The sequence below is a fragment of the Lacerta agilis genome, chromosome 3, assembly GCF_009819535.1.
Source record: "Lacerta agilis isolate rLacAgi1 chromosome 3, rLacAgi1.pri, whole genome shotgun sequence".
Taxonomy (NCBI): Eukaryota; Metazoa; Chordata; class Lepidosauria; order Squamata; family Lacertidae; genus Lacerta; species Lacerta agilis.
In genome coordinates, this window is record NC_046314.1 from 51759898 (window position 1) to 51771544 (window position 11647).

General features: G+C 40.6%; 1 protein-coding gene across 1 annotated transcript in view; it reads left to right on the forward strand.

Annotated features, from left to right (window-relative positions):
• The window catches only part of SLC35F1 (solute carrier family 35 member F1), a 179414-nt gene extending 169595 nt beyond the window's left edge, over positions 1-9819 (forward strand). Inside the window, exon 8 of the mRNA XM_033143683.1 lies at positions 9452-9819. Within this exon, the coding sequence (XP_032999574.1) occupies positions 9452-9676 (225 nt within the window). The 3' untranslated portion in view covers positions 9677-9819. The remainder of the gene's footprint in view (positions 1-9451) is intronic.
• Positions 9820-11647: the final 1828 nt, after the last annotated feature.

Below are 11647 nucleotides of genomic sequence, written 5' to 3' on the forward strand. Positions count from 1 at the left end.
AAGCTGAAGTCAAATCAGATGAGATGACATTATTCGGTACATGAGTTATTTATAACTTGTAAATGTCAAGTTAGTTTTGTACAAAGTAAGAGTTTGAGTCTGGAAGTTGTACCAGTAATACAACAACTGTAGTACTGTAGTAGTTCCTATGTATGCAGTTGTATTTGCATAACTATGGTTTCTTTGGTCATTAAAGCATTATTTCTGAACTATGTTTATCTGAAAACCAGACTTTGAGAACCTGGTTTGAAAGCCATGCTTTATGTTCAACATGATTAAGACTTATATCCAGTTTTTACTGATGTTAGTTGCTTTAGTTTTCAAACTGCATAGGTGGAGGATTAATTTTTAAAATAAATGAGTAAGTGAAAAGTCTCATCACTTTCAATTCAGAGTTGGATAAACTCAAAGGTTTTTATTTTTAATTTTATTAGTGATAAGCCAAAAGTACTCACTTTTTTGTTCACATTTTTGGGGGTTCATTTTTGTTTGTCTGTTTGTCTGGATTGAAGGCTCCAAAGAGCTGTAAAATTTCCTGGTGACTTTTTTTGTGGGGAGAGGAGCACTCCTGAGAAAATGTATGCCTCCTCATTTATACTGACATTTATTGCTCTCACTCTCAATCAGCTTCATTTGTCCTCAGTGACTCCATCATGTAATCAAATCTGACTAGCTATAGAGTGTTCCATATAACACAATCTGATTCAGTATATACTTTGTGATCCCTGATTAGCTAAAATAACCCATGTGACAAATCCAGGAAGGAGAAAAGTGCTTCAGATGAAGGGGAAAAACGGGACTGATACAGCATCAGCCAGAAGAAAAATGGAACTAAACATAGGAAGGAAGGAAGGAAGGAAGAAGAAATAAGTGTATATTTGTACTATGCTTTTCCAGAAATATTTCAGCCCCATTGAAATTGCTATTTTTGACCTGAAAATTGAAACAGGAGAATATTTGGCATAGGTCTAATTCATATTCTAGTTACTCAGCTTTGACCCTCTAGGGTCAGGGAAATTGAGAGGGCACCATGTGTGCTACCCCTGACATAGACTTTATTTATTTTTTTAAGATGCTCAGAATTCATTGAGTGAAATGAACTTCCATGCAGTGGAGGTTTAAATCCATACTAATTGATCTCAAAAGTTCAGTTAAAATGGCCAAAGGCAGCCTATTAGCAATCTTCTTGCCCTACAGCAAATGTATGCATTTGCTCTACAAGCTTACGGGTGGTTTTTGCTAGGACTACCATTGGAAAGGCCTGTACCAGTGATGGATTCCCACTTCATCAGCAGTAATTAGGTGTTTTTGATTCCCAGGGCAAAGTCCAACAGTAATTCTCAGGATCCCTTGAGCAAAACCTGAGAAGTTGACAGGGCAGACTGTTCAGAGTAACTACTTCTGTCCTTTGGGACACAAATAGGGAAGGTGCTCTTTTCAAATGCAGGCACCTTCATTTTTCTTTTCCTTAAGTCAAGAGAGTGTGAGGTAGCCACTGCTTCCTCCTTGACATGAGGCTAAACCATGGGGAGCTACTAAAATGTCATTCCCACTGAAGCAGCAGCAGCAGCACACATAGAAATGAAGAACTTTGTTGCTGAAATTAGACTACAGCTGTTTGAAAAGGCCAGCGTGGACATAGTTTCCATTCTCTCTCATGGCCTTTCACATTTTAGCCTTTAAGTCACTCATTATTCCTAATGGACTAAATACTGGCATGTCCTGATTTCAGTGATCCCCTGTTGTTTTCCTTCTTCGGATGGTTGTGTCTCATTACTGTAATGCATGGAATCCTTCAATTCAGGCAGGATCTTTGATTCACATTTCTGTGGGGCTTTGCAGTTTGGTTGTTTACCTCTCCACACAGAGCAAGGGGAGAGCTTCCGGGAGCCAGAGAGAAATTGAGAATAGAGGTGGGAATGGAAAGAACATGCAAACAAACCCAGTGACTCAAAATAACACTGGGGCAAATTAAGGACATATATTTAATGTCAGCGATTCACATTCAACCTAAAGAGCTTTGAGAATGGCTTTAGCTCTGTGGTAGAGCATCTCGTTTGAATACAGAAGGTTCCAGGTTCAATCCTCAGCATCTTCAAGTAGGGCTGGGAATGTTCCCCCATCTAAAAACCCCAGAGAGATGCTGCCATTCATTGTAGACAATACTGAGCTATATGGACCCAGTGATCTATCTCAGCTTCCTATATTCATGTGTTCCACTGCTCCTTCTGCAGCATACATTAACTTTTAACTTTTCCACTGCACTTCTTGCTTATCTGCTAGCAGAGCTAATGTGAGGTCTTGATCAAGTTAGTTGCCATTTTTTCTCAGTGTTAATGTTAATTTAGGCTCCTTATATTCTTTTTTTTTTTCATTTGCAAGCCAAATGCTGAATTTTAGCTTTTCTAAGAAAATTACATTCCCACTAGGTTCTATAATCAGTTTATATCTCATTCTCTGGTAGCAGAGCCATGCATACTGAGTGTGTTCTGCACCAGCAGGTTCAGTCACACTGTATTATGTCATTAAACCAGCAAGCCAAGTACAATAAATTCTATTCTGCACTGGCAAGATCACACATTCTGTTTAATCTTAGATGTAGCCATTAGTTTTGACTACAACATTATAGTAATTTGCACAATTTGAATGGAATATGTGGAGCTGGAAAAAGCTAGAGTTTATGATTTGAGGAAAGGAGATGAAATAGTTGGGAAAATAACAGAAATGCATAAGCAGGTGAAATATAAAAATCACAAAATATTACAGCACCATGAAGGTTTCAGATGCTGCTCAGGGAGGGAATGAGATGTTACAAAGTTCATGTGAGTATGGATGGAAACAGCAGCCCTGTGTCTACTTTCCCTGCCCTCCCACCACCATAATATTTTGAGCTATGGTACCCATACAGTGATGCCATCACACTGTGTTTTACTCACACACAGTGGGTAAGAGGAGCTTGCAGTATGACATCAGAGAGAGAGGAGGAGTGCCAAGGATGGCTGTATTTGGCAGCAGCCCCATGCCATTCATCCTGTGTAGACATCATGTATCTACACTCATTTATACATTAAAATGAGGAAATCCCTAGCAAGTGTAAACACATCAGACTTTCTCTCCTTAAGAAGGTACCATAGAACACAATCATGTGTTGATACCCAAAGCATGTGGCATTTCACAATTTAGAAAATTGTTTTATATATGTATTCACACACACAAATCGGATTGGTTTACAATAATATATACAAAAAAATATAAAAACCATGTAACATTTTTGAAATGAAATAACTATTGTGGAATTATGTGTTCTTAATTGCCTGCACAAGCCTGGTGAAATAGAAGTTTTCAGCTGGCTTTACCAATGGAAACAGAAGGCACCAGCTGAATCTCTCTTGATGACGCTAAAGTCTCTGTTTCTTGTTTTGATCAAATAAGCCTTGCGAACTCAGGGAATGACCAAACACACTCCTGAATATGATCTCAGTGATCAAGCTGGGATAAAGGGGTTCAGGAGATTCCTAAGGTACCCTGGATCCAAGCTGTTTAGGGCTTTGAGGGCTATAATATTTGTGAAGTGCATTGCCTCTCACACTTTAATGAAAATCCTAGGAAACAACCTAGAGAGTACCAGGTTGCAGAAGGCTGGTCTCTACTTGTGGCCACCAAGTCACTCCCATAGATGCTGCTGGATGTTTTCTAGATAAATTGACTACAGTCAAGCATGGGGAGCCAAGTATTTACTATAGTGAACAATGAAGGGGCACTATCCCATACTTTGCATTTAACTTGTGACATGTTTGCCACCTCTCCTTTACCTTGCAGTAACCACATGGTTCCCTTGGATGGCTGTACCTATTTGTTCTGCAGGCATCCTGACAATGTGCCTTTTATTCATTCCTGGGCTCTGCGTATTCCACTTGTTTGTCCTGATTACAGGTTGGATCCAAACTAAGTTTGTCACACTTTGGTCCCATTGAAATCAATGGGAGAGATTAGTCGCAGCTAACACAAGTCCCATTGAATTCAATGGGATTAAAGTGTGGATAAATTAGTATGAATCCATCTCTCTCTGTGACTTAAACTGTGAAAGGATCTGGGATATATGCAGATGCTCCTATTTGATTATTTTGTTGGCCATTCGGTCCTTACAATTTTGATAATGTTTTCAAAGTGATGTCTCATTTACTGCTCAGCATGACTGTGAAATTGTGCTGTGTGTGCTCTTGTTCAGCTACAAATGCAAACTAGGCCTTTGAAATGTGTTCAGTCAATTAGAGGCCGATTCAGAATGCAGGGAGGGAATCCAATCAAACTTCCAAGCATCATGTCTTAAAGAAAATGGTTTGCAAGCCAGGGGAATTAGATGCACTCTTCAGATGATTTTCATCTTTCCTTTATGAAACAGAGGTGGCAGCTAAGGCTATAACAGGATGTCCTTTTGATCCCTGTGTAGGAGCCAAGAGTAGACCTATCCCATCATGGTACAGAGTTTGATCCAGTTTATGCCTGAATTCTAAATTTAATTATTTAGAAGTAACTATTTGATCCTTGTGGGTCTCTCTACCTGTTGCACTTCTCTTGATGCTATTGCTTAATTCTTCTCTGATATCACAATGTGCATATTAGATTCCTTGCAAGAAGCAGTGTCATTGGCTCAGCTGCTCTGATTTCAAGCATTGACCCAAGTTGCTGTGTGCTTAGGGGGAATGGGGAAACCTAAGAACAAGAATGACTAACCTGTGGTTGTCCAGATGCTCTTGGACTCAAGCTCTCATCAGCCCCAGGGAATATGGCCAATGCTCAGGGATGATGAGAACTGTCATCCAACAGCATCCATAGGGCCGCATGCTAGTCACCCCTGCCTCATATTCAAAATTCCACGTGAAGCTAAGGTTCAGAATTATATATATCAGCACAAAAACATGGTACAGTGTCTTCAGTGTAGCTTTTTCTAGTAAATTGGATTGTTTGTCTCTATCTGTGTACCCTTTACTTTTCCAGCCAAGCATATGATTGATGAGAATGAATTAATGTCGACAGTCACATTCTGCCCTTTATAATTGTATATACAATGGACTTTACTTTTGAAAATCAATAGGTAATTTGGGTTTGTGTGTGTGTGTGTGTGTTTTGCTCTCATTGTTACAGGGGGGGGGGGAGATGAGTTCACCAACAGAAGAAAGATACTGTATTACAGAGAACAAAACCAGATTTGTACCAAAAATCTTTTACAACCCATGCATGTGCAGTATATTTAGTCTGCCTATTAATGCGCATTTGTTGATGCACGCCTCTGTTCAGTGGACTTGTATGTTTAACCACTGACATCTCTGGCACAGATTATTTAGTTGTTTTATGCAAATGCATGAAACCTTGAAAGCACTCTGCCTTGCAAAGGGATAAAGAACACAGGGAGCTGCCTTAGATCAGATCAGATAATTAATTCATCTAGTTCAGTATTGTTGGCTCTGTCTGACAGTGACTCTCCATGATCTTGGGAAGAGGCATTTCCCATTACCTGCTAGCTGATTCCTTTAACTCTTTTAACCATTGGGAATCCAGATGTTGTTGAACTACAGATCTCATCAGCCCCAGCCAAGTTGGTCAATGGCCAGTGATGACGGGAGCTATAATTCAGCAACATCTGGTGTGCCAAAGGTTCCCCACACCTGAATTAAGCCATGATCTTTAACCCACACAATCCAAATAAATTCAGCTGAAACCTGTGAGAGCTTTCTTACCTCTTACGGAATTCCTCTGTGATCTTTCCCAGTTTTGTGTAAGACATTCCATGTTAGTTCTGTGGTAAAAACTGTTGCTCTAATGCTGCCAGCTCTTATCCACCTTTCATAAATGTTAGCATGAATTTTATAGGATCACGAATGTTTCAAAGCAGATGAGATGCCTTGCTCAGGCTCTGCTTCTCAGAATGCTTTGCTTCTCAACTGGTTGAAAAGGCAGCAGGAGTGACTGGCTAGGTCTATAAATCTGTGTTTGTTTGATAGATAGATAGATAGATAGATAGATAGATAGATAGATAGATAAACAGTAGTAAAGACACAACAAGAAAGAGGAAAAGTATATCTCTATGTAAAAAGCCATGATCTGCTACTTGAAAGAAATTGCAGTCCCTATTTAAGCATGTGTTGAAAACATGTTGAACAATGTAAGTAACTTCACTTTTTTTTTAATCTGCCTTCTGTCTGTAAGGTACAACTCAACTTATCTCATTGTCTGTTGCTATTACACTAAATATTCCATTGCTCCAATTGACCACATTGATACCATTGGCCAGAGGCAGGGAACACTCATAGACCTGCTTGGCATGAAACTATCATTTACCAAGACCATGAGGGCTCCCAGATCAGGGCTGCTTTGCTCCTTCCTGGTCCTCTTTACTGCTGTGTTGTGCTAAACTAAGCCAAAGTTTGGCTTACTGTGTGTGACACCTGAAAAAGGTCTTGTTGTTAAGCTCCCTAATCTGAGCTGTAGCCAAGGTTTGTGCGTCTATAAGCCATAGTTTGGCTTCCTGTGTCATGCAGACCAGACCAATGAAATGCTGTCAGGATTTGAGATGAGTTATGGAAGGAGACACAGGAGCTGCTTTCAAAGGCAAACGTTTTCTTTTCTTTTCTTTTTTTGGCAAAACAATTTTTTAAACCCAAAGCCTCTGATGAAGAACAGATCTGCGACAAAAACTATACACTTGCTCAAAACATCTCTCGTTCATTGGGGCTACTTTGGTCCAGTGACTGTAGAATATTTTGGTACAAAACAACGTCTAAGCATAGCAGACCCTCAGAGAAAACTCAGCACTGCAGGCTTCCCAGGTGACTTATGCAATAACTCATACTGAAGTTAATGAGCTTGCAGCTGCAAATAACTTGCTTCTCTCTGTATGGGAATGAGATACTTTTGTATGAGGGAGATAAAAAAATTATTTTTTTCCCTGGCAAGTCATACTGGATGCAGACATTGTAAAGCTCAGTGACAAAGAAATAAACAACAGATCCAGGCTCCATCATTTATGGTGGCTTTGCTTTTGAGCACCATTAGCTTCAAATACAGCAATGCAAAATCAATTACTGCTGGCGGCTGACACGTTATTAATTTTTTACACCCACGAACAAAGCAACCCCCCCAAAAAAAAAACCTCCTGGCAACTGCTGTCTGATAAATTGAATCACTAGAGAATATTAACAAGTGAATAAATCAGAATAAATATTAAGCTTTATGTAGAAATGTTCCTGAATTGCCACCTCTTTCACCTTTATGACACTCTGTTGTTGTTCAGTCGTTCAGTCGTGTCCGACTCTTCGTGACCCCATGGACCAGAGCACGCCAGGCACGCCTATCCTTCACTGCCTCTCGCAGTTATGACACTCAGAGACAGCTAATAACTGCTTTAGCGTTGACTGTCGTTAGGTCAGCACTGCCAATATTTTTGGAACATTCAAGTATTTTTATCTCTCTCAAATAAAGCCATAGACACCAGGAGGATGCTCTGGGGTGTGCTAATAATCCACTCTTTTAGCAACTTTGAGCAGCTGTTGCTTTGCTGTCCCAGAATCCTCAATGTGTAATCCAATCCCTATAGTGTCTGTCAGAGACTCAGTTTGCAGTCTCCATCTTAGAACTGAGTCTAAAAGCGGGTCTTATGGCTGCAACATCCAACCTATTTTTTTTGTACTTATGCATTTTCTATTTCTGGTCCTCCTTCCCCACCCCCCAACCCAGTGCTTTATGTAGCTTTCCACAATTTTGTGGACAGTTGGTTAGCCTTAATAAACATATCAGCCAACTGCCCGAGGCAGTCATATAAAAAGAGAAAGTAAGGTAAGTTCAGTGGTTTTTACATTTTCATCTTGCATGAAGAGCAGCAGTCATGACCCAACAAGCCACCAATCACTTTAAGTCTAGCAGGAGCAAGATAACAGAAGCCCATCTGGTTCTACAATGTCTAAACAAGCCTAATTGCCACAGTACTGAAGGTCTCATCTCAGACCATATCACGGAGGCCATTGCCACATGAAAGCTGCCGTTCAGCACTGACAGCTCTTTGACATGATATTTTCAGCTGTCAAGGCAACAAGGCATTTATATTAAGCCATACAGCATGATGAATACTGTAGCTCGGGAAGGCTCTTGCAACAAGCAGAAGAAATGTTGCTTACCCTGGATCAACAGTTGGTTTAAATTCCTTTTGAATTAAACTAAATACTGTTTTCTTAAAGGATTAAAGAAACACAGAAAGATTATCAAAGCATATCCCTCCTAATAACTTCAACCCTGCGCTTCTAACATTTTCCTAAAATGAAAAAAGGGCATTCTTTATGCAAAACCAAGTCACTTGGTTATATGAACAGAGGACGAGCCTATGGGTAATCTTGTTCAAATTAGCACATGAGGACCCCATATAATGGCTTATAAATTGTACTTGTCAATCATTGGCGTATATTCTTGAATACAAGTTTTAGGCTGTCTCTCAAAAAAAATTTTTTATCTGAAGCTGAACAAGTTTTTCTTTCAGTTTATCTTTGGTTATTCATACTTCAGTTATTTGTACAGTATATATTTTGACTCCTTTCAGTTTTTTATTATGCTGGGTCTGGGTGTGGGGTGGATTGAAGCTCGACTCGTGATCTGTTGACGGATCTGTGACCAATTTCTTTTTTAAAATTATTTTTATTCATTTTATAAGAAATAAAACATATAAAACAAACACAAACACAACACAAACAACTCTTATATCAACATCACATTGTTCCTTTAACATGCTGTTTTCATTCAATGTCCTTGAATGGTTGTGGTAAAATGTTGTTTTTGTTGCTGCTCAGATTTTATATATATATACACATACATATATATATTTGCCCTTTGTCACTTATTGCTTTTGTATTACCACTACAAAGATGTGAATGCAGTCTTAGAAATAAATTCCGCACACATGCTGCACTGTGTTCAGTGGCGTTCACTCCTCTATAAGCTTGCATAGGATTGTAGCCTTGGTTCATCTTTGATGTGTTTTTTCACCATGCAGATTTCTCTTGATAGAAATCACATAACCACTGTTGTGCACTTGTTTCCGAAGCAAGCTTTTTTGGGGACATTGTGCATCCTCTTTCCTTTCATGCCTTGATTATCTGTCACTTAACCGCATCTATTTTTCTTCCACCACACTGTGTTTCTTGGCAAGAAATTCTAGATTTTTGCAAAGCCTCAAAACATTATTTTTTGCAAAAGTCTAATAAGCAAATGTGCACTGTACTGACTTGCATAATTTATCTTTGGTACTGAGTTCTCATTTGACAAGTAAGTGTCCTATTTAAAAGTAAAAACTGGTTTGGAGAGGAAAGATTTCCTGAACACAGGTCATGTCTGCATTTTGCTTTCTGTAATCTTTCATATTGTATTGTTTAATTAGCATGCCTCTTACCAGCTTATTTCTGTTTAGTTTTCAGGACTATATCTTCTGTCATTCTTCACAATCCTTGTGGGGCTGGTGCTGTACTCCTCAACGTCCACATACGTTGCCCAAGACCCACGGGTGTACAAGCAGTTTCGAAACCCTTCGGGTCCTGTTGTAGACTTGCCAGCCTCTGGGCAGCTGGAACCATCAGTAACATACACCAGCCTAGGCCAGGAAACGGAAGAAGAACCTCACGTCCGAGTCGCCTAATCTCAGGCCCTTGCCACCCTCAGTGGAGTTTGTATCTCCATTATCTCTGTATCATTCATAGAGAAAGGTATTTACCGGATGCAGTTACTCAGGTGGGCTGCAAGGTAGCAAATAGGGAAGGCTTATTAAAAATACAAACTATATTGTTTCTATGTGTGTATAGCCAAGAGCAGTAACTCTCAGTCTTTTTCGTAGGGCAGTGCTTTTCAAGCTGGGGCTCCTCACATACTTATCAGTGCTCCTTAATGAAAAGTTCAGCAATGGTGGGCAACTTTCCTGCAGGAGGGCTTGCCTACTGCCAAGTTACCCTTGGGGTGTCCACAGCAGGTATGTTCAAGGGTGCACACTCAGGTCATGGTGGTCTGATTGGCCTGGCCAGTGCCATACCTGAACTGAGTATCCACTGTAGAACATCCCCCTAGAATGTGATGCAATGCGCTGAAGCTTCCTGGCAAGGGGTCCTCCAGCAGATGAGCTGATGTGAAAAGCAGGGTGGGGTAGGAATTCAAACCAGGGTGCACTGCTCAAATTCTGGATTGCCTGCTGTGAACAGACCCTCTACCTCAATTCTGCCAGTACTCCTGGTGTGCCCACCTTTACCACCTCCCCACTCGTCCCCAAGGCAAAATACAGACAAACAAAAACTCTCCCTTAAGGAAGAAGGTGTGATTAGGAGGTACCAGTGGTGGGTGTTCCCGTCAACATGCAGAGCACTTGTCTACAAAATCCCAGGATCCTTAGCAGAAAAAGTTCCTCTGCACATCACCTCCTCCCAAGGGGTAAATATTATGCTGGGCAGCAGTTCTCATGAGGAATCCTGGGTGTTGTAAACAAGTCCCAGGTCTCTGGAAAGAAAAGGTCTTGTTCTGTGTATAAATGGGAATTCCCACCATTTTCCTACTTCCTCTCTCTTTCTTAGGGTGGAAGCAAGGGTTGCCTTGGGGAAGAGGTGTAGGTGACAGGTGCTCTGTAGGGCTTTTGGGTGTGTGTGTTTGATTGGAACACTTGGGTGGGGGAAACCCTTAGCACTTTTAGGGTGAGTGGAAATGCAATGGCCCATCCCTAGTGAAAAGGGTCTGTAGTGTTAGGGGTTATAAAAAAGTGTTGGCTTTGGTAATTCACAGCTAATGCAAGAAAGAAAGGCTTGAGTCACTCGAAACAACATGTTCAGAACGCAAGATGAGATTCTGTAATGAGCAAAGGGATCTTTCTGCACCTCTTGGAGGTTGCTTTGCCAGGGGCTATATAGCGTTTCAGCAAAGCCACAGTTGTACAGTAGGCCCACTTGCACGCAAACACCCTTCAGCTGTTCTCCAATGACCTTGGTTCTGTGGAGGAAAGGGCAGGTTAATCACAGCGCCTCTATACCCCAGTGCCGTTTTGTTCATTCAGCTGTCTAAGCTACCTGGTTGCCCACCCTCTAAAGAATCATGTGTTCTGGGGAAGCCAGGGGATGGACAACTATCAATATCCACCTCTATTCTAGGAATAGGTCAAAAACAAACATTTTTGCCCTTTTTAAAGAAGTACTTGCAATTGCGAAGTAGTGATACTTTGACCTTTTTAAATTTTTTACAATCGCCTTGCTGGTAGCTGAGCTCCTCCATTCATTGAGAAGGAAATTGTATTTCCTCTTCAGTGTCTTAATCTTGCAGACTAACAAAATGAAACAACCCCCATTTCTTACTCTTTGAAAACTGAATCTGTCCTAAGAAAGTACCTTTTTCTATTTTTTAATTATTTATTGTGGGTCTTCTGGCTAAGGGGAGAAAGAATGGGAGCACAGTTTTATAGACTTATCTGCATTCAAGGCGAACACAAGGCCAGATGGAGGTGGCTCAGGCAGTGTTGCGAACTCTGCGCTTCACTCCACATTTCTGATGGAGGCACCCTCGTGGAGACTATTCACATTTCTTCTTCAAACTCTTGGTCTACTTATTTGTGGATTTTTAAAATCCATTTACCTGGATT